Raw genomic sequence first — 19,153 nt, 5'->3', positions numbered from 1 at the left:
ACATGGCATGCTGCAGTTATCCCAATTTGGGAAGCTTTTTAAATACTCTGATTGTGGAAAAAAAATTGAGCAAGCTACTGACGTGACTGACAGTTTTTTCTTCCCTTTCTCTGTAACAGTGCTGAAATACAGCTCCTGAAATAATTAATTCACAATGCTGAAATATTTTATGTGGCCTGAAAACCAAATACAGGACAGAAAGATATCAGATCCCTAAGTCTCATCAAAACAAAACAAACACCTCATACACTGGATACAAATTACACTTTAAACGGATAAATGAGCAATTCAAGTGATTTTGTCCACGTTCAGTTTCAAGCATAGAGCAGCAGTTCATCGTCCTGTAAGTAATTTTCAAAATCTGACATTTTTGCAAGATGTACTTTGATGCTAATTAAAAAAAATTAAGAAACTAAAATTGATATCCACCACAAATGCACAAGATATATTCACAAAGATGTTGTTTTAATATTCAACATTTTTGAAATTCTTGCCTTTTGATTTTCAATGACTACAGGCACAATTATTAATATTCATAATAAACAAAGAGCTTTGTTAAAACATCATCTAAAAATTAATCTATAAATAATACTGTGCATCTCTACCAAATATGAAGGAATGATGTTCATATTGATAAAAGATTTCTCCCTTGAAAACAAGATCTGTTTGTCTATCAAGATCTAATAAGCACTCTTCCATTTCTACCCAGTTAATAAAAAGCAGTACACTAAACATCTTAACAGCCCTCATAAATTAAGGGCATCTATTTAAGAGAGTTGCATTAAAAACTACAGAAAACTACCTTCAAAACAAATATCAGTAAGCTTAGAAAAAGGAATATGTTCATATAACCCACAGAGAATTTCTTTTTAATAGCTTCAGAAACCTGGTCATTTAAAAACAATGCAGCAAAGTCTTAAGTATTTATTTTTAAAAGGATGCACAAATGTTTGTCACTGAGAACCAAGTTTTATATCCTTACCCACACCCTTGTGTGCATCTATACTGGTATACTCAATAGTTCCATCATGACACCTTTTAGGATCTTCCTTATATGCTTTGTGAACTCCTTCAGGACAGTATCGGTACGCAAGCCCATAATCCACCAAATACACCTAGTAATTTTCACAAAGAATTCAAAGGTTAAAGAATTATAAATACAAAAATGCAGAAATAATAAATGTCAATCCCAACTATTCTGAGTTATCTTTTTATTTAAGTGAACCTCATTTTATTGAGATCACTACATATGATTTTAAACAATGTGTCAAGTTCTTTTTTCCGTATTGTAATTTGATCTAAAAATCATTTCTTGCTAATGAAAAGCACAGCAGAACAGTCAGTTATAACCAACAAGTTTAATTTCAAACAAACAAAAAAAATCTACCACATCTCAGTGTTGAGTTATTCTGTCTCTCACTTACTGTCCTACCTCCTTTTAAGTCAGCTGTCCCATTTAAACAATACTGACTAATATATACCTCTCACATTATCCCTCACTGACACCAGATTTCTTTAAGATAACTGATATTACTTTATTTCATGAGTTAAAATTTGGGCAAGAAGATACACACGACTCTGAAATTCTAATATGCATTTTTTGAATAGTGAAGAAAGTTATAAATGCAGAAAAATGAGACTTCTGTAAATCAAGTGGAACAATCAACACTTTAAGACCAATTTTTCCAAGTAACAGAATGCTTATCTGATGGATTTCTTGAACAAAGGAACGAAGTAACATGCAGACAGGCAAACATAATTTACTGGTGTGCTATATAATTTTAAGCTTCCACCTGCAAATACCTATCTGAGAGTCCTTTTTTTTTTTTTTTTTAAATCTTGAGAGCTTCTCTAGATTATTATTTAGGGCAAACAGTCAATTTGATAACTGTCCAGCAAACTGCATTAAAAAATCATAGAATATTAACTAGATATAAATGTCAAGCAGAAATAATGTTACTATATACATTCTTAAAAATGAGCTTCTGCTAGATTTCACTGGTTCAAAGCACTTCCATGTGTTGTCAAACAGAAGGTTTAAAACATGAGGAATAAAATGCATCAGAAATACCTGATTAGGGTTCTTGTAACTCTGAAGAAGGTTTGAGGCCTTGATGTCTCCATGCACATATTCATGCTCATGGATGTATTCCAGAATATCAAGCTAGCAAAACAAAACATTAATATAAATGCAGTACCCAGCTCCACCCAGCAGAGGACCTGTACTCAGCACAAAAACATGATTTAACTGAGAGCTACACAAGGAAGCTAGATTGTTAAAAAAAAAAGTTTTTTTTTTTAACTTACTATTCTCAGGCCTAATTGAAGTACAGTTTTATGAGCAAATCGCTTTGCATTCTCTTCATACACCTTCTGAAGATCTCTGCCAAAACGATCCATTATCATAAACCGATAGCTAAATGCAAGGGAAAAAAACAGCAAAGTTAATGAATTGTTCTTTGTATTTTGTCTTTGTGTTAATTGTACAAATGAATGAAAACATCTCAAAAGATAAGCTGCAGATTCACAGAAAGCAATTGTATAGGAAATACATGACTTTTTTTTTTCTTTTATAAAGTGATGTATCAAGTAGCAACTTTTCTGCATGAGCTAGTCAAGTCTGTCCATTTAAAAGAACAGTGCCTGTTCTTATGCCTGTCTGGTTACACAATACCATACTCACACAGGAAAATATTACAATTCATCATAGGTAAAACCAAGTACCAATTACTTACAGAAATAAATTTTTTTGGCTTGCTAGATGAACAAGTGATTTAATATTGTTACTTTAAAGAGTTAGTTTCTTGAAATCTATTACAAACTTTCTTTTGGCCTACTACAAAAAATAAAAGACTCACTTGCCAAAGGTGTAATGACATTCGTCACTATAGCTGAAGTGGTCAATGTAAGAGTTCACAGTAACTATACAAAAGAGCTACAGATATTCAACTGCTAATAAAATCAAAAATTTACTCCAAAAAATACTGTTACGTTATATTTACTTCTGTCTTTCAAAATTCATGTGATTTTTACATAAGATAAAGCCTAACATACTGCCAGAGAACTAGTAAAACTTTTTCATGGCATAGCTATAAAAGGAAAGTCCACTAGGAAGCCAGGTTTTATGAAGAAGCGTATCATTCAATACCAAATAATAAAAACTCTTTCTGACAAAGAATACTAGAAATTACTCCTAAATAATTTTAGTCATAATAACCATGGGTATATAAAATAAAATTTTATTTTAATTCACATATGAAGAGCTTCTAATTCATATACACATATATATAGCCTTACTGTTTCCAGCAACATTTGAGACAAATGAAAACTAAGAATGTACACAAATGAATAAGAAACAGCATGAAGTGTATCTATTCATCTATTCCTTATTCATATTCATAACAGGGTGTGTATTTTTACTATAGAAGTGAACAATATGAAGTGAAAAATACATCTTAAACCAAATTAGGTTAAAACAGATGGTGGGCGCTGATAGAATAAATCCTAATACATGCCAACAAAAGATATAGTCACCTGTTTCCACTTCTTTCATGCAAGCCAGAACCCCAATATCTTGGTACACCTAAATATTTCAGTTTATGGGACTTAGTCCACTTCTGAACTGAAAATACAAATAGAGGTAAATTCATGAATTTGCATCAGAATAGTTTACATAGAAGGAGGGTACTCGTCACTTACAGTTTCTGTATACATGTGAGCTGCTTATTTTATGGAAACTACTATGCCAGTTGTATTGGAAAATAAATGACATATCATTTATAGCAACAGGGATACAACTACGGTTTCAATTTTGACAATGCCATTGACACAATTATAACTAAGCTATTTCCAGACCCTCTAGTTTTACTATACGCCTGAACATCTCTGAGACTGTATGTCTATATGTTTTTAAACATTTAAAAATAATTTTGAAAATTATATAAAAAAGATTATTTTAAAGATCAACATTACTCCTGCACACTCTATTTTCCTAAATGCTTGTAGTTCATTAAAAACATTTTAATAGACTGCTTACTTTCATCTGGCTTAGCAGCTCGCATGTAGAACTTTAACTCAGTAAAAAGAGGTCCATTCTGGCTGGGTTCCTTTAAGACAATTTAAAATTAGTTAAAAACTGCTTTAATTGTTAGGCATTAACACTAAGCTAAAAAAAAAGTAACTTCACTCTCTAAAAGCATATAAATGATTAATTCAATAGAATGATTTTTTTTTAAATAAAGTAAGATTGGCTCTAAAAAGTTAGTTTTATTACAAATTGCTTAACAGTAAAGGTATCAAAAAATTCTTTCCCATAACAAGGAAGAATAAAAAATAACAACTGAAACATATAGAAATATTACCAGTAATTGGCAATAACAGTTTAGGAAAAAACGTTAAGCAACATTTATTATCTCTGATTTTCCAAATTAAAGTTGGATTGCCACAGCTGCAATAGTCATTAGTGAGTTTAAATAACATCTGAAATGATTGGAAAGAAAAAGCTCAACAAAAGTGAAATTCTTGCTGAACATAAGGTATTTTGTGCCTCTCATACGTTAGTTGATCAAAGTAAAAATTACGTAAGATTTAATGAGTTCTCTCTAACTGAAGAACTACACTTACTTTGACTTTAGTTTAAACACAAGGTAGACACGCAATGAATTCAAGTTTAATCTTTGGATAAGCTGTGGTAGCTACATATTACAAGTGAAGCGCAAGAGAGAAATTGGTCTGAAAACACCAAAGCTTTGAAATACTGCAAGAATTGCAGGTACCTAAGTACCTTAACTATTCATTTTCAGAAGTTAGTGAAGAAAAAGAAAAAAGTGACTTCAACTCTTGCACTTCTTAAGTGATTGATTTTGAGATAAGCTTCAGGCTTCAGCAACTTATGTTTGTCTGGTTAGTCATTTATGCCCAAACTCATTCCTTCTCAGTGAAAATATCCGTTTTGGAACATCAAACAAAAAAAAAAAGTATGTGATTACCAGCAATGACAATCACAAAGACTACAATCACCTGATACAGACAAAAGTTTCAAGATATAACACTGATCACACACGGTTAAAACTGTAATTTTTAAATGTAGATGCAGCAATCCAGAAAATTGTTAAATGCCAGACTGCACCACAGCAACTAAAGGTTTACTGCTGCCTAACACTAACAAAATAATGCAAAGAGATCAAACACAGTGATGTACAAGGCCTTTAATGTGCATCTGATTTATTGGTTTACAGGTAGAGTATGAAAACCAGTCACAGTGAGACCAAATACCAAGCTTAGGCATGAGTCCTAGACATGGACACAATTAAAAAGACTGTCTCCACCTCACTTTCTGCAGCAGCACTGCCCTGATAAACAGTGGAGCTAAGACAACCATTTTCTGGCCCCTTCTTCTGCAACAAAGCTTTAGACCTGAGCAACGAACCTGAAAAAAAGCAACTCAACCTACTGATGTACACATAGAGGCTTTGGAGCACGCGTAACTACTTTCACTTACATATCTACTATGGATACGTATCAGTTATAAATAGTTTATCTAACATGGAGGAGAAGGGTTAAACATTTGAATTCTTTTATTGTGGTTGTCTTGGATGAAAGTTACCTGACCTATTTGCTTGTTTCCACATAGTATATTCCATTAATACTCTTAGTTAGAACATAAAGCCTACATATGATTTTGATTCAATTTACTTATGTTTGAAGAATGCTATTGTTACTAAAATATAGTGAAAAACTGTAGGTGTTATAAATTCTTAAAATAGTTGCCTTTAAATAAATCATCAATAAATCATGTCTCTGCTGAAAAAAATCTCTCTAGTCAGAGCAAATGCTGAAAATCTGGAATTTCGTCATACTCAAGGAAATTATTTAATCATAAAACAGAAGTTTATGCTGACTATTACACTGTTTCCTATTATATCATTAGTTCTACATAAAGAGAAATAAATGCATATTAAAAAGGCTCACATGATGATGCCCACTGTCTGCCATACTACTCATCTTACAATACTCTAAGACAAGAAAGACTTCAAACACAAATTTCCGCAACTTATGCCCACAGTCACTCTAAACACACTACTTGCAGAACTGAAATTAAGCTCTAATTAGAAAAGATATAATAGAAGTGCTTACGGAGAAGTCAAAACTCAACAAATTTCTTCAGGTAGTATTTTAAGAATTCCAATCTCTGTAAGTCAGCAATTTAATTGAGTGTTATTAAACTCTGCATCCACTCCTGAACAATGACATCTGAAAGGTCCACATGTTTAAAAAGCATTTCTTTTTAAATAAAAGCTATAATTCATTTTGTACTGCTCAGACATCAATACTATGAGGATATGTCAAAGACTAAGCCAATTTCCATGCCGCTTTAATAGCTTAATTTGAAGAACATTATTACAGAAGCACATATTTTGTTAAACACTAATAATTGTTCAAAGCTGTTAACCACTCTGCTTTAGATCAACTAGGAATCACCCAAGCATTAGAAAATAGACCCTTATCCATAGTCATGTTATACTCAACTGTAGAGGCATAATATGTTATGGGTCATTTGTGAGGGCAGCACAAAACTGGGCTACTCTTTATTGCCATCAACACAAAATTATAGAACACAAATTAAAAGCGAGTGGTCGTCAGGGAGATTAGAAATGGGGGTATTTACAGATCGCTGCAACAAAGTGCATCTACCATAAAATCAAACCAAAAGTTATCATAACTCTTCTTATTATCAGAGCCCAAAGTGGAAGGAAGAAAAGCAGATTAATAGGTTTGAACCTTGGGGAAAGGTGTCAGCAATTATGCACAATGTAAAATAATGTATATCTGATACTTTTACAAGCAAGCCAAACTGGTTCTCTACTTCATCATTTCCAACTGTCAAAACTCAGCATGAGCCTGGCACCTGGGGCCACTGCTCCTCAGAGACAAACCACTGCTGATAACTTGAGCGTCTGCTCCTTGCCACTGGAATAGGCCAGTTCTTACAGAATGGACGCTCCCTGCTTTGCCAGTGCAGGTTGGACATGTAGAATCCAGGACACCACCATGCATCAGCCCAGGAGCTTCCAGTGCCCAACCACCCTCTGGTGCAGAACCTTTCCCTAACCCCCACCTGCCCCTCCCCTGACACAGCTCCATGCCATTCCCTTGGGCCCTGACGCTGTCACAGAGCAGAGCTCAGCGCTGCCCCTTCGCTCCCTGTGAGGAGCTGCAGCCGCCATGAGGCCTTCCCTCAGCTTCTCTGCTCTGGGCAGAACACACCAAGGGACCTCAGCTGCCCCTCCATCTTGCCTTCCAGACTTTTCACCAAACTTGCAGCGCCCCTTGGGACACCGAAAGCACTGCAGTTTCCACTTACATCTGCATTGTAAGCAGTGTGTTTTTTTCTTTAAATAAGCGACAACATTTCAGACAGAGAGTCACCACCGACAGTATCTAGGGATGCCAAGAACAGTACCCTACAATTTCCTTATAGTCAACTTATATAAATATCAAGATTAAAGGCACATAATAACTAAAATGTATTTTATTCTAAAGTAATCCCTATTTTAATTTGGGGGAAAAAAATTAGGAATATTAACATATTTGCATAAGTGACAAGATATCACAGTAAAGCATTTCAGATGAAACTGCCACACTTCCGAACTGTGCTGAAAAACTAACTTTTCATATCGAGAAGTTCTTGTACAGTTTGCTGGTATCTACCTTCTTCATAGGGCCAAAAAGTACCGAGATAGTAGATCCAGACCATTTATTATGTCCATTCACACATTCCTTTTTTATTTTTATTTTTTACACTGATTTTACAGCTATGATTTTATAATAGCAGGATCTACACAAAATAATCCAGCAAAATTCAAGAAAAATTAATTTATACATTTACCTTAGGAAAGCAGCATTATAGTTAAATCAAGTTAAAAAAAAGTCCTTTGTTAGTTTAATATTAAAACAGAAGAAAATTTTATCTAATAAAAAGGACTTTGATTTACTTCAGTGGGCTAAAATGTGAGCTACCAACCAACACTGCTGTTTCCTCTATCTAATCACTAGATTTAAAAAAAATAATGTCTCCATACCATTTTAATTCACTAGAAAATAGAATACGTATGTGTTTTATCATAAAATGTTTAAACAACTTCATGTCTGTGGGGACACTGGGAATCAACATTTTGCTGTTTCCACACCCAAGCCATCTGTCAGCTTACTAACATCCAGTGAGCAACAGTTCACACAGACTCACTGTTGAAGCACAGAAATTTTCCAGAAGTTATCCAGGTTTTGTTTTTGTTTTGGTTTTTGTTTTGGTTTTTGTTTTGGTTTTTTTGGGGGGGCTATTTACAATAAGCAGCAAACGAAACAGAATTTCATGAGCTCTTTTCAACTCTGTTGACGTTCCACTGTTCACTTCCTATACACAAGAATTCCGTTATCTCAGAATTCCTCTGTATCACCACAGTTCTGTTTTAAACAAAGCACATTTCAACAACACCCTGTGGAACTATTATTTTTAGTGAGAAGATGCTTTAAATTACACGTTATTCTGAAACAAACATTTTCAATTTGTGAAGTAAAGATTCAAATGTTCTCTTACCACTTTTACAACATAAGGTGCGTCACTGCCAACCGACTTTGAAGAATTAACATCAGCTGTTAAAAAGAAAGGGTGTATTAGTAATATGAGAGGAAGCCATCACAGAACACGATTGTTTGTTTTGCAGGAAGAAATGACTGAGCAATTAAGTACTGACATAAGCATGTATCAGTAGCTTACACTTCTGCAAGAGAACTACTAAGTACGGCAAGACTACTTTGTATGGACACAGTCTCACATTCTCCTTTCTATTTGAGGAGAACAGGCAGTTTACTAAATAAAGGAGTTCTTCATCTATTATTTAAAAACTTTTTCCCAGTCAATAGCATTTCCTTCATTTTCTAGGACTGTGACGAACACAGAGTCGAGGGCATAAAGATGAAAACAACATTCTCTCTACTTTTTTGTCACGTTACATATCCAAAAGTGACTGTCTGTTGGCACAGAGCTGTTGATAGCTGTCACAAAAGAAGAAACAGGTATAAAAGACATTAAGTTACGCAAGTACCAAACACAGAAGGAGTCAAGAGCACAGCTCTGTGCAAATTATAATTGAGCAAATACTGGGCAGGCTTTGGCTTGAGCTGCGCAGGCGTTCTTAATACAAGGAACTACACAACTTGAGTGAGCTCTAACTCCAGTCTCTGTGAATTTAGTAGTTCAATGAGCAAGGCTAAGTAAGCATAAGGCTTCTTTGGCAAAAAAAAAAAAAAAACAACCATCTACTAGTCCTGTTTTATCTCTTAATCCACTTAAGCTACATTCTGTTCATCCAGACACTAAGAAAAGTAATAAGGTACCTTGTTTTAAATTAGTATGAATTGACTGCAATCTTATCATAAAGAGTAAAGATGTTTAGGGGAAAGATTGTTAACATGATCACCTTATACTTTATCCCTTAAAAATTGTTCGGAAGATGACTAAGAGCAAAACAAGGTTTTCTAATTCCCTGAGTTATCCTTGAGAACTCTTTTCTCTATTCATCTGTTCAAAAACCAGATATACTAATTACAGAACAATCTTCACCAAAAGTTTACCCTGAATTCAATAAACAACATTGTAAAACATTGTGCTGATGCTTTAAACAGTAAGGTCCAACACTACAATCTGTTCCAAACACTGAGTACATGATAAAGTATCTGACTCACATCAGAAGTTTACAATGCAGTGAAGAAGTCAGAATCAACACAGAAGTCAAAAACGGCCAAAATACTATCAGTAGCCTCCACACAATGTCCTTAGGAGGTTTCAGTTCACAAGATAAGTACACTCAAGTAAGTATCTCTTCTTCCAGCCTCACCAAAACTCTAATTTAAACAAATACTCAACTAACTTTTCACTGCTTAAAAAAAAAAAAAAAAACAACGAACAAACTACTACTTTAAATTGCTACTGGAACTTCCCAAACCCCAGTGCTTACAATAATCATCTCCTCACTCTTGTCAATTTTTTCCAAGAACATGAACCAAGCTGTGGTTCTAGCCAAAAAGGTAAGTTGAAGACACTAAGGATTTCTAACTTTGGGTCAATTATTCGTTGTTTTGAACAAGCATAAACATCTCACTTCAAAATAATACCAAAGATCAACAGACTTACCAAGGTATAGACGTCCAAAGCCTCCTTGCCCTATAGGGGCACCTAATTTCCATTCTTTTCTTGATGTGTCTGTTAGAACCTCCCCCAGAGCAAACACTTCAGCAAGTTTCCTTTTTGCAGGGACCTTTTTTCCAGCTGTCTTCTTAATATATGGCATTTTCACTGCAGAGGGGGAGGAGGAATGAAGGGAAAGAAAAATAGAAAAAAGCAAGGATTGTGTGCTGACAAGAATTATTTTCATGTTATTTCGCATGACAGTGCTTTCTGCTTGCTTTCGCTTCTGATAGCTTTCTACACAGATTGCTTAATTTGTTACAAAGATACTTTAAAAGAAATACAGTAAGTAATTTCATTGGCATGAATTCTAAAACAACAAATTTCTCCAGGCTTCAGGAAAAAAAAAATATCAGAAAGCAAAAATCTTCACATGAGAAAGCTATTAGAAGACTTTGTATAATACACAGTAGAAAAATGTCAGAATCTGTTATACTAAATTGATCACAAGCGACTGTAGTTCTGAACTCAGAAAAAAGTAAACTAAGGAAACAAAGCTCATCAGTTTTCCCAGAGTTTAATTTACTTACTGAAGAAATGTCAGACAGTCCAAGTTTGCAGTAATAATAGGAAAAGGTATTAACGTTTACACCAAAAACAAACAAACCAGTAATATCAACATTTCTCAGAGGTTCCTTCTATCTGTATGAAAATATCAGAAAAAATAGGGATTCAAACAGTTAATTATTTTTTTTCTCCAACATAACTGCAAGCAACGGGAGTGAATCCACTTACCATTCACAGGATGGTACTTAATAGATCACCAAAAAGCTATTACCTAACTACCTATCTGGAGACTACAGATGTAAAATTAATGTTGTTGCAACTTCCCAACCTTAGGTTCCAGAAAAGCAGCATTTCTAGAAGTAACGTAACAGCTGATTGGAACAAACAAAGCAAAACAGACCTCATTTGAAGCAAATACACGTTTGGGCTTTTTCACAAAGCCAGCTTTTGAGTCAGTAAAAAAACTTGCTGAATGCATGGGCACAACAAGGCAAGGTGTGCACTAGTTCTATTTACTGGAAAGTACTTTTGTTTTTACAAAGACATGATCTGTCCCACTACCTTATGAAGTGGAAAGGTGTACAAAGAGCCCCAGTTATTTCATAGAAGATGAAGCTCTGGCTGTTGGGATTTTCATTTTATTTTTCTTATGAAAGAAGGAAGGACTATTAATACACAATTCAGGAAACTTCTGGATAAAAAAAGTCTATCCTCATTAATTTTCCTCATTAGTTTAGCTAATGAGTACAACAACCCTAAGCCAAATGCATTTCTTAACAGTAGTTTTCTTTTAGTTCTATTGGACTTTCTTCCTGTAGTCCTAAAGAACTTCTTTTAGTTTTCAAAATAAAAAAAAAATCACATAACTGTAGCAGCTGTTCTCAAAGTGTTCCTCCCTCTAAACGGTCCTTTTCTCACCTATTAACACCTTCAGGAATTTTCCTTCCCCAAATGAAGTCCGTCACCTAACATCTGAAGACAACAGCCCATGCCAAATTCTCTTCTGCTGAATACAAGAACAGCTCTCAAATTTCCTGAAATGCTTCTTGTTTGCAGTCAGTCTGCAGGTGATATAGCCATTCAACATAGGAATAAAGAGAAAAGGTATAAGATTCTATACCAAAGAAATGTCTTGCTTTTTCAGGGTTCTTTTTAATCTGAGAATTTTGTTTCTCAGAGCCACACCTGAATACATACATGGATGAAATGAGTAACTGCAACAAAGCAGTATTATGAAACACCCACATCACAGAAGAGGCGAGTATTTACTGATACCTACACTGCACTTGCTTCTTCATTATAGGATGTTTTAATTCAGCATTGCTTTCCCATATTTGAATACACAGAATGTCTTCCCTATAGTCAAGATATAACTTTGACATCCTACACTTAAAATTTAAGACCAACTTTGCTCATAATTTTACTCATATCCTCTTGCCTCTATCCTTTTTTTTTTTCCATTTCCAATGGGATATACACCATACTGTCCTAGAGGAAGATTCTTCCCCCAGTTTTTCTACGGAATAAAAATGAGACTTCCAAGCATCAGATGCAAGTTCAGCTAAGATCATGAAAATGGGAAAGTGATGGTGTCAAAGCACAAGAAGAAACAGGTTGGTTGGACTGGCAATGTGTTGATACTGGCCAAGAAGGCCAACAGCTTCTCAGGACACCCAGATCAGGAAAGAAAAGACATTATCAGAAAGCACTGACTGAAACCATTAAAAGAGATGGGGAAATAAAAAATAAAAAAGTTTGGAACCCTAGGACTGACACAGGTAAGGAAAAAAAGTGCAAAAATCAGCAGTTACCCAATGGACTCAGACACGCATCAAGACTGTGATCACCATCATATTCGACAGGGTACAAAAAAAAAAAACAAGTGAGTAAATAGGCCGCAAGATAACAATTTGAGAGACATGAAGAGAGCATAAACAGGGGTGGAGAGACTGCAACATGACCTCAGAGTTACTGCAAATAATTCCACTGAGACTTGGATAGATGTACTTGGGGTGCCTGAATGCTGGAAAGACCACTGTACAGTAAAAGCAAAATTCACAGCGTCTTCTTCAACAAAGCTAGCAAGACAGTCAAACAAAAGTATTGATACATTTAGTATCCTTGGCTTTCACAGTAATTCTGCTGATAGTGGATTCCCTTTAAAGAGAATTAAGTTTACTTGAAATAGGTCTACAAAAGTATTAAAGGAGCTGGTATTTCTCTTTTTGGTCATTGTTGTCATTCAATGTAGTCAATAATTATAAGCCTGAAGGTATTCAGTTAAAAAAAAAAAATTACAATGACTTCCCTTTACCCATAAAAACAAAAATTGAAAATGGACATAAGTCTGAGCATCCCCAGCTGGGATCTATGCCCTTAACAAATACACTAGATACACATACATGGTTTCTTGGCTGTCTATATTCATTTCCATCTGTTAGGATGGCAGTGTGCCTATTTACAAGTTGGTCAAACTATCAGTAGGCCATAGGTGCCAAACACAGATCGCTTTCAATGGGCAGCATCCACAAGACTAAGCAAGCACCCTTTTACAAAAAAAAAAAAAAAAAAAGCTGTTATTCATGGAAATATTTAAGCAATGACCACACATTTATTTGGATAAATCAATTCAAAGATACTCGATTGATTGAAAGCTGAAAGACCTTTAGACTGCAAAAACTTTCTATATTGAAGTACAAAATTGAAAAGCAAAATTAACAGCTAAAATAAAAAAAAACATTCTGAGATTGTAGAACAAATTCTGCCATTGCGCATGTTTTTTCAGCTCACAAAACAGCAAACATGAGGGGTTTGTCAGGAAACTTATGAACCTGCAAGCCTAACATAGAACTGCCCACTTGTACTTTCAACAGCTGGAATACAGTCATCTACTTTTCCCTAAAATCATCTTTCAAATTACATTTTAAAAAATTACCTTTACCTTTCCTGCATCTCAATTACTCTTCCCCATCAGTAAATGGAACTATTTTCTATTTAACAGGCATTGTGAAACTCAGTTCATTAGTGCCTGCAACCATCTGAATTCCCTGGAAAGTGTGCCATAGCTGTCAAGCACTATACTATCAGACAAGTATGAAATAGACAGGACCCTACGTAGCTAAGGTATCTGATAAGAACAATTTTCAAGGTGCGTGACTGTAAAGAGCAGCATTTTATGCGGTTACACTGTGTTCCTGACAAAGACCTGACTTCTAACAAATGTAAACAGCAGAAGCCTAAATTCTCGCTGAAAGATTCTCAGTAACACAAAGGCTATTTCTTCTTCTTCTCTCTAATAAAGCACCTTGGAAGAAACAGAATAAACTGTGCTTGAGATATGCAGACAATTTGGTACCAGTAGTGTCATTAGTACTGTTATCTATACAAATGTCATCTGCAGCAGTTGCAACTCTAGGTATAATTGAACTCTTAGAAGAAACACAAATAGCGACTTCTCAATTTGTGTCAGCATCCATTCTCAATGAAACTTTGTAATTAATATACATCAAATTTATTTCAAAAGATGTATTTCTGCAGTGTGGCAATTCAGACTGGTTTCTTCCTGATCCTCCTTTTTATTCTCTAGACATTGCCATTTTTACTGTTGTTGATCTCAACAGGGCCCATTTTCACTCCCAACAGCAAGAAGGCATGCTGGTGACCTGTGCTGCCGTTCATGAACAGGCAACTCCAGCAACACCTTTAACGTATGTGTTATTAATAATGCTCATCAGTCATGGCAAGACATCTAGGTCTGCCTGCAAAAGAGGAAAAAGACAATCTAACTAAGGGATTATCCTCAAGAACTAAGGGGATGGTTTATTCCCACAAAGAAGGTACCAGTCTTTTGACACAGCAATAACTACAGGAAAAGTTTTTATATTTTTGTTAGTAATACAAAAGGCCTATGTATCATTGTGAAATTAAAAAAAAAAAAAAAGCCTTAGGCACCAGCAAAAAACCCAAGAAGACAACCAAGTTAGAAACGTATGCCATTACGTAAGTCTCAAAAAGAAATGCAAAGGGCAAGACATAGGAAATGAAAACCACAACCACTGCAAGAAACAGCTTAGTCCAGATGTTACACAACTACCCTGATCCTAAAACTGATCATTTGTGACTTAGAGGTTTGTATGTAAAAGGAATACTATATAGATCACTCCGAAAGTAATGCCTCCTATTTATTTCCATGGAAACTACAACAGACACGAAGAGCAAAATACCACTTAACTGACAGAGCAGATGCTCAGCTCCAAAAGACTTTTTCCAACGCAGTCACCACCATGAGCTATTGCATTTTCACCAGCAATGAACAAGAGCCTGCATGCCACGCTGCTAACAATTTGCACCAATGGAGGCGACCCACTGCTGCCACTGCTGAAACACACTACCCACCACCTCGCTGTGCTCACATCCACTGTTTGGCTCCCAGAAATGTCCAGCAAGCATCAGGGAGTGTCAGTAGGTGCCATTTTTTCTGCACAGAGGAATTCAATCATAGAATCCAGTCCAACCATCCACCTACCACCAATAACCCCACTAAACCATGTCTCTCAACACAACATCTAAATGCTTCTTGAACACCTCCAGGGATGGTGACTCCACCACCTCCCTGGGCAGCCCATTCCAGCGCCTGACCACTCTTCCAGAAAAGCAGTATTTCCTAATGTCCAGCCTAAATCTCCCCTGGTGCAACTTGAGGCCATTCCCCCTCCTGTCACTAGTTACAAGAGAGAAGAGGCTGACCCCCAGCTCGCTACAACCTCCCTTCAGGTAGTTATAGAGAGCAATGAGGTCTCCCCTGAGCCTCCTCTTCTCCAGACTGAACAATCCCAGCTCCCTCAGCCACTCCTCATAAGGCCTGTGCTCCAGACCCCTCACCAGCTTCATGGTGATGCACCTTTGTTTCATCCACACTTCCATGACAGACGTTATTTTGTCAGACCACCCGTCTGCTGCCATCTGTCACATGGCAACAAAACAGAGCAAAATGTTGGCGGGAAGGCTCAACCACTACTGCCATGCCACCAACATCCGCCTCTGACGTCACGGGCCAACATAATAAAACAGGAGGCATTACTTTCGGAGCAGCCCTCGTACGCTTACTGAACTACAAAACTCAGGAGTGCTTTGCAGCCACGGCAGTATTCCGTGTGTTGGCCGCACCGGGATCTTCCCGCAGGTGACAAGCTGCTGGCGACGCTTTTACTCCTCCCTCACCTTTGCACTAAAATCAAACATGAAGGAAAGCCATTTAGGCCGCTGCCGCCAAAGGTCGGAGCAGCACAGACCACGGAGAAGCTGCGGGAGCTGGAAGCCTCCTGCCACCGCTCTCCTCACCCTGCCGGCACGGGCAGGTTCCCCCGGGAGGAACGGCAGAGGGCCCGCACCCCGCGCCTCCCCAGCGAGGGAATGGGAGAGCCCGGCCGCAGCCTGCCGGAACGGCGGAGGACGCAGGGCAGGCCGAAAGCAAGGCGGGAAGGCGCCCCAGAGCTCGGAGCCTAAAAAAAAAGGGGGGAAAAAGAAAACGCAGCGCCTCCAGAAACAGCCGCCGCTCCCAGTACCTCCGCCGCGCCCCGGACCCAGCCGCCGCTCCTCCCGCGCCGTCCGAAATTCCCGCACTGCCCGCGGCTCTCCGGCGGCCCGCCCGCCCCGGCGCCCACATCCCAGCATTGCTCGCGCCCATTGGCTGTTGCCGCTCGCCTGGTCCGCCCCTCCTGGGGCGCGGGGCATGCTGGGAGGTGTAGTCCGTGAGCTCGCTGGTCTCGCAGCTCTGAGATGGGCGTTTTGTCCTGTGCACTGTCAAGAGTTTTAAGCTGAAACAAGTCGGGGAAAGGGCTCTGCCTGCTGATGCCGTGCGGCGATGCCCTTAAAGGGAGCCAGTGTAGGACAGTTGCTGATGGGGATCAAGCAGCACAGCAGCACAGAGCAGCTCTTGGCAGCCATCTCTGTGGCCCTCTGTTACCTCAGAGCGGGGCTGGACGAGACGGAATCGTCCATGAACCCATGCCCACACCAGACGAGTGTGGATCTGCTCTGTTTTCCCAACTTGTCTCCATTTCTTGCATCTGAGTCAAATCACAAGGTGTTGATTCACCCAGTGGGGCTGACCTGCTTGTCACCTGGTGTTCTTCAGCTACAAATTCATGCACTCCCACACCTGTGCAGCTGGAAACAGGCATGGAACATGCTTAGAGGCATTCCCAACAGGGGACTCAGGGGATGAGGCAGAAAATAAACAGACACTGCCACCATCTCCACATGGAGCAATCTTGGTGCATACAGCTTAAGACCAGGTAACAGCTATCATTCCACAGGAATAATAGAAATCTAGACTAGGGATCCTGCAGATATTCAAGAATCTGAGCTGTTCTGAATGCTGTAGGATACTACTGCACCAAAATGACTGTTCAGGAGAAGTGGAAGATGCTACCACATATGCCTGGAGAACAGAAGACTGAGAGGGTATCTTATCAACACTTACACAGAAGAATGGGTATCAAGTGGATGGGGCCAGGCTCTTTTCAGTGGTGTGCAGCAAAAGGACAAGGGGCAGTGGGCACAAACTGGAACAGAGGATGTTCCATCTGAACACGAGAAAGAGCCTCTTTACTTTGAGGGTGACAGAACACTGGAACAAATTGCCCAGAGAGGTTGTGGACTTCTCAAGAGATGTTCAAAACCCACCCAGACACTTTCCTTTGGAACCTGCTTTGGTGGGAAGGTTGGACTAGATGATTTCCAGAGGTCCCTTCCGATCACCTGTGATTCTGTGACAGTGTTTCAGTCAAAGGACCATCCTTTCTAGTAAATATCAGACTACTGGGGTCATAAAAACATTTTAAGATGCCAATATGGAAAATAAAATGAGAAATTTAATAAATATTCAAATTATACACACTAATCCCATTTTAATTTAATATGATTTTGTGCTCTAGTTCCAAAACAAAATTATCAGAACTACAGAGAAAAGCTGATCTTCAGAATGACATTCTGAAAACAGTCTTAAGAACAAGACCATAGAGACCTAAAGTAATTTATGTTATCCTATCTAAAGTTGGTCCAGAAAACTTTTTCACATGAAGAGAGAAGCCTAGACCTCATTATGCCTCTGATTTTTCTGTTTGGCCAGAAAAATCAGTTCAGTTTTAAGCAAAAGTTACAGATATGATACACAAATCCTGTTTCTTTTTATCGAAACCATCAGGACAGAGACTTTTCGTATATTATGCTTCCGTACACCAAAGGGTTGGGCTTTTGTTTAGCCAGTGAGAATGCATTTGCTTTAATACTACTGTAGCTGGAGATTCTTCAAGTGTTAACCTAATCCAAAGTGGCCACAACTTTTCTTGAATGACCACTACATACTATTAATTTTTTTACTAGATTTCAGAAAAAGCAGGTATTGACCAAACTATCAAAACGTAGGATGGGTTTCTCATTATCATCCTTCAATTGTAATGTGTAGTAAGAGGATTCCTGGAATGCACTGACTACAGCTTTCAAATATGCTTTTAAAATTATCTTAGATTTGGTAATTGTGTTCGATTCTTCTTCACAGAAAGGATGTTCAATCTTTTCAATAAAAGATCTCTAGTCTTAAGCAAAACGAGCAATTCAATGTATGTGCGCATTACAGGTACAGCAGTTAAGGGTTCAAATGCAGCTTTAGAATAGCATTAAATATCCAATATATATTGGACTATATTATATAAGCAGTTAGATACTTTAGCTATGAAAGACAAAGAATCACATCTCAAATATGGTTTTACAAGAATATCTGCAGTGATAGAGATCAAACTATAGCATGAATTCTTCTAAGCTGGCTTCTCATAAAATAACTGGGCTGATTAACTTTGAAAGTTTTCAGAAGACTGATGAATCTCCAGAGTAAGGTTTTTCTCAAATGGCTGTTCTTTGAGGAGAGCTACATGTACTCATCAATTCCATAAGAAATGTGAGTTACATTTCCACATTTCCATTACAGGGAGAAATTTGGGACTGTTCCTGTGGTGGACTCAAAATAGCACAAAACATTTGAAACTACCTACCTCAAAAAAAAAGTAAAAAAAAAAAAAGTGAGGTGTTCCAAATGATTTGTCCTCCCATTTTCATTCTACAGTAAGAAAACAGGGAATTTTAGGCAATGTTAAATAAAAGTCTAGTTCATATGTCTTAGGTTGGTTTAGTGCTTTCTCACAAAGCTGGATAGAATGCAATATAGGAATGCAAGGATATGAGGGTTCCAGGAAAAACACCAAATAAGAAAATGTCGATTGTCTGCAGCTAGTGAGAGCTAGAGAGATACACTATTTACACTTCAGTTAGGCTAATTTCTGCTTTATTGTAGCTCTTGTCAGGCTGTGATTCATGGGTCACAGGTCTTCAAGATATCAGAAG

At 37.5% G+C, this 19,153-nt stretch overlaps 1 protein-coding gene across 1 annotated transcript in view; it reads right to left on the bottom strand.

Annotated features, from left to right (window-relative positions):
* Positions 1–16,448, bottom strand: part of VRK1 (vaccinia related kinase 1) — a 32,962-nt gene extending 16,514 nt beyond the window's left edge. Inside the window, exons 1-8 of the mRNA XM_021402756.1 lie at positions 16,318–16,448; positions 10,193–10,354; positions 8,597–8,652; positions 4,037–4,106; positions 3,535–3,622; positions 2,308–2,416; positions 2,072–2,164; positions 983–1,115 (exon numbers count right to left, since the gene is read on the bottom strand). Of these exons, the coding sequence (XP_021258431.1) occupies positions 983–1,115; positions 2,072–2,164; positions 2,308–2,416; positions 3,535–3,622; positions 4,037–4,106; positions 8,597–8,652; positions 10,193–10,354; positions 16,318–16,426 (820 nt within the window). The 5' untranslated portion in view covers positions 16,427–16,448. The remainder of the gene's footprint in view (positions 1–982; positions 1,116–2,071; positions 2,165–2,307; positions 2,417–3,534; positions 3,623–4,036; positions 4,107–8,596; positions 8,653–10,192; positions 10,355–16,317) is intronic.

The sequence above is a fragment of the Numida meleagris genome, chromosome 6 (assembly GCF_002078875.1).
Source record: "Numida meleagris isolate 19003 breed g44 Domestic line chromosome 6, NumMel1.0, whole genome shotgun sequence".
Lineage (NCBI taxonomy): Eukaryota > Metazoa > Chordata > Aves > Galliformes > Numididae > Numida > Numida meleagris.
The sequence above is the reverse complement of the archived record's forward strand: the minus strand, read 5'-3'. Positions and strand labels throughout refer to the sequence as shown.